We start from the raw sequence: 3,677 nt of genomic DNA, 5'->3' as shown, positions 1-3,677 counted from the left end.
TAATAATAATAATAATAATAAAAGAATTCTTTTTTTGTTTATTTTATGTTTTTATAAAAACCCATATGATTAATAAGTTAACCCATGGTGTCTCACCACTCCCGCGGGGCAGAGCGACTCCGGACAGCGCCTCCAGCACCGAGCTCTTCCCCAAGCTCTGGTCTCCGATCACGGCGATGGCTGGAAGCGCGAGGTCTTTCTCCACACCGAACACGCGCAGAGAGTCGATCAGGTCGATGTACGGACGCACCTTCTCCTCATACTGCTCACTCAGGCTCATCTCTGACAGCTGAGAAACTCTGCAAAGTAAGTCGATCAACAATTAATAACAAGTTCGATTTTTAAGTGTGCGCTTCAACACAGCTCTGTGTCCTCTGAGTTACGTGGAAAAGTAAAACTGATGCACCAGGTGGCTTCACCTGTCATGCAAAGCGCCAACGAATCACCTGGGATCCAGACCATGTTTAGCGAGACTGATGCAAATACAAGTACAAATGCAGATAAGGCCAAGACGAGTCAAAGTCAATACAGAAAACCTCTTGAGATATCCCTAGTTCAAAGGTGGGTCAATAACTGTGCTGAATTTACCTTATAATTGTGGATTCAAGAAAAAGGCATAGAACATTTTTAACCAAAGGCTAGATACCGAAGACATTCCAGGGTATTTAAGAATTTGTATTGTTGCTACTTAGTGGCTGTGTGTGTGCAGACACATATGTATATATACATAAAGGTAGGATAGGAAGGGGTAAGATATGCCTTAAATAGAGAATATGTCAGGAAAAAGTCATTACATTTTAAATAATTATATATTGGTAATTTTCCATCAATATATAATTTATCCATATAAATACCTCCTTGTTTCAGGTGCTGCTGTTAGTGGGTAGCTGTAAAGTCAGCATGGTTGCATTAAAAAAAAAAAAATTATACCAGATTTCCTTTATATTATTAAACTGCTTTTGGAGCGTTACCTGGATAGCCAGGCATATGATCTCAACTTGATTCCGATTGAACAACAGGCCTAACGCTAAAGCTTAACGCCCTAATTTGCGATCGCAATTTACAGGTTTGCTAAATAATAATTCATCATTTTACTGGCACTAATTGTTGCTAATGGAATGTTCAATTGGTACCTTCTTTATCTAGAATAATCTAAGTAGGAACTTACGCCTTAAAATTAGGGTTTCATAGCAGCGTGTGATTTAGAACGCAGTTATCCATCATGCATGATTATTGTGCTTGAGCTTTGCTTCATGTTTATTATACAGTAGCTATATTTTCATTTGGTGTTCGTGGTCCAGCAAACGTGGGCAGAGTTTTAAACGTGTCTGTAAAGTGCATGTAAATATGAGTGAAGAGGACAGTCAAAGCTGAGAAGGATCTGATGTTAATCCAGCTAATGTAGGAAGCTATTACTTGGTCAGAGGAAGAGGAAGTGCAAGCTTCAAGTAATGCTAGACGCAGTACTCATTCAAGGGGTACCATTCATGCTACTACAGTGAAACAGCACTCTTCAGCCCCTCTCACCATGCTTGTTCAAACTCAAAACGTAAGGGATGCCATTGCTTATCGTGTGAGAAGAGTTGGCTGACTTATCGGATAGGGTGGGTTCGTATATTGTCCGTCTTCTCAATTGGATCTCCGTTAGCCGGGATTGCGGCCTCGCTGGATCATGCTACAGCCTTAAGGAGCATGAGTACAATCGCTAAGGGTCATTGAGTGAAGAGACATTACCCTGCCATCTGCTGGACATCATTCAGTGACTCATCCAAGATATAAGAGTTGTGATGGACATTATGCTTCCTATTTTCAACTGAGCACTGGTAAGCAAGTCATCGACTTTTCTCCTAAGGGATAAAGACCAAACGGTTGAGTTGGAAAAACTTTTATTCATGGAACCATGACCAGCAACTTTCCCTAAAAAGGATTTATATACTCCTCCTATGTGCTCGTGAACATTCTGACACGTGACTGGACTGAATAGCATCCTGTTGGATTTGGAAGAGACGTTTGTGTCTATTTTGAGCTGAACTGACCGTTGTGAATTACTTCAGCATGGTCAAAGAGGAATCCTGACCAATTGTTGTTTTGTTTGTTTACAGGAAATTTAAATAGTCAAAGTTTATTTTAATTCTTTTTGTTTCTTCAATTTTACTTTGTTACACATTCACCCATAGTGAATAAACACATTTGTTAGTTAAACTGAAAACTGTCAGTGCTAATTCTGTCACTTACTAAGGAGTGGGGGCGTCTCTCTATCCTGTTAGATCCGGGGAGGGTGGGTGCTTGTAGTTAACTATACTGACCTTGTTATCTATACACACACTTCAGGTGTCTGCCGTGCTACAGAACAAATCCTGAAGCCCACCTCACCTCATCTTGAGCATCAATACGTAGCAACACGATAGGTACCAACATACAACCACAAGTTATACAGAGACTAAAAGCATTGGGTGGGGGGACTAGGACCCTGTTGCCCACTCAGTCGTCCTTGGTTAATTGTTGAATATCTCCCCCATAAGGCGGTTGTATATTCCTTCCGCCACATGAGGGAGTACCTTTTGGCATTTTGAGGCGATTTTGGAAGTCCAGAAAGAAATGCATTGAGACAGCTAAATGAACGCTATCTCCAGTTATTAGGTTGACGGCGTCCTAAGTGAATGCCGTGATTTTCTGATAAACAAACAAAGATCTGTTTTCAGAAAATTAAAAAAAACAAAAACAAACAAAAAAAACAACCTCACACTGTATGCTTTTTAGTGTTATCGTGGTTACTTTACATAAAGCCTTATTAGAATGGTAGCATTCAAATTTACTGAACAGAGTTATTCAATGTTTTCCTCAGTAGGATATTTTATTGAATTGCGTATGAAAATGCAAATATTTGTTGTTCTCTTAGTGTAATACATGTAGTGTTTTGTGTATTAGTGAAAGAAAGCTATTAAACTTTCCTTCATCACTGAATGAGAGCAAATTTCCGTGTTACCGATAGTACCACTGGCACAGGTAGCAGATGTATGACTAATCATAAAGAATGAAGTGAAAAAACACACAACAGCGATTAGCAGACATGCACTCCTCGACAAGTGTCTGAAAACACCCAACATAGCCATGAGCACCTGTACTGAGAGCCTTCTCTCTCTTTGCGAGCGGAATATCGCGCTTTTATACTCTTCCCTCGCCTGCTGTATGGTGGAAGTCTTCCGTGCCGCGCACCATTCAACGGCCGTGTGTATCAGCGGCCACGTGCTCTCTGGCCGTCCAAAACATAGGTGGTGCTGAAGTGGAGCTGTCTCTTCAGCACTACCGCGGCAGTCGCGGGAGGAGCAATCTTTGTCTCGTGCGCTGGCCGCCGGCCTGCCACACCATCCATATATATATATATATATATATATATATATATATATATATATATATATATATATATATATATATATATATATATACACACATATATGTATATATGCAATATATATGCAATCAGCCTACAGTGCATGTCTTTGCACTGGACTGGACGAGGATGCTGAAGTACCCGAAGGAAACTCTCGATGCACGGGGAGAACATGTAAACTTCACGTACACAATCCTGACATGGTATGTTTAATATATCACCACTCTATATAATGTGTGTGGGATTAAGACAGAAAAACAAGTAAAACTTCCAATGATGTCCAAAC

General features: G+C 40.3%; 1 protein-coding gene across 2 annotated transcripts in view; it reads right to left on the bottom strand.

Annotated features, from left to right (window-relative positions):
• Positions 1 to 392, bottom strand: part of LOC108258633 (interferon-induced GTP-binding protein Mx1-like) — a 10,610-nt gene extending 10,218 nt beyond the window's left edge. For both annotated transcript variants that reach the window (XM_017457394.3, XM_017457395.3), the window contains exon 1: positions 97 to 392. In XM_017457394.3, coding sequence (XP_017312883.1) covers positions 97 to 280 — 184 coding nt within the window. In that variant the 5' untranslated portion in view covers positions 281 to 392. The remainder of the gene's footprint in view (positions 1 to 96) is intronic.
• Between the last annotated feature and the right edge of the window lie 3,285 nt (positions 393 to 3,677).

This window comes from Ictalurus punctatus, chromosome 26 (genome assembly GCF_001660625.3).
Source record: "Ictalurus punctatus breed USDA103 chromosome 26, Coco_2.0, whole genome shotgun sequence".
Classification (NCBI taxonomy): domain Eukaryota; kingdom Metazoa; phylum Chordata; class Actinopteri; order Siluriformes; family Ictaluridae; genus Ictalurus; species Ictalurus punctatus.
This window is presented reverse-complemented; position numbering and strand designations above follow the sequence as displayed.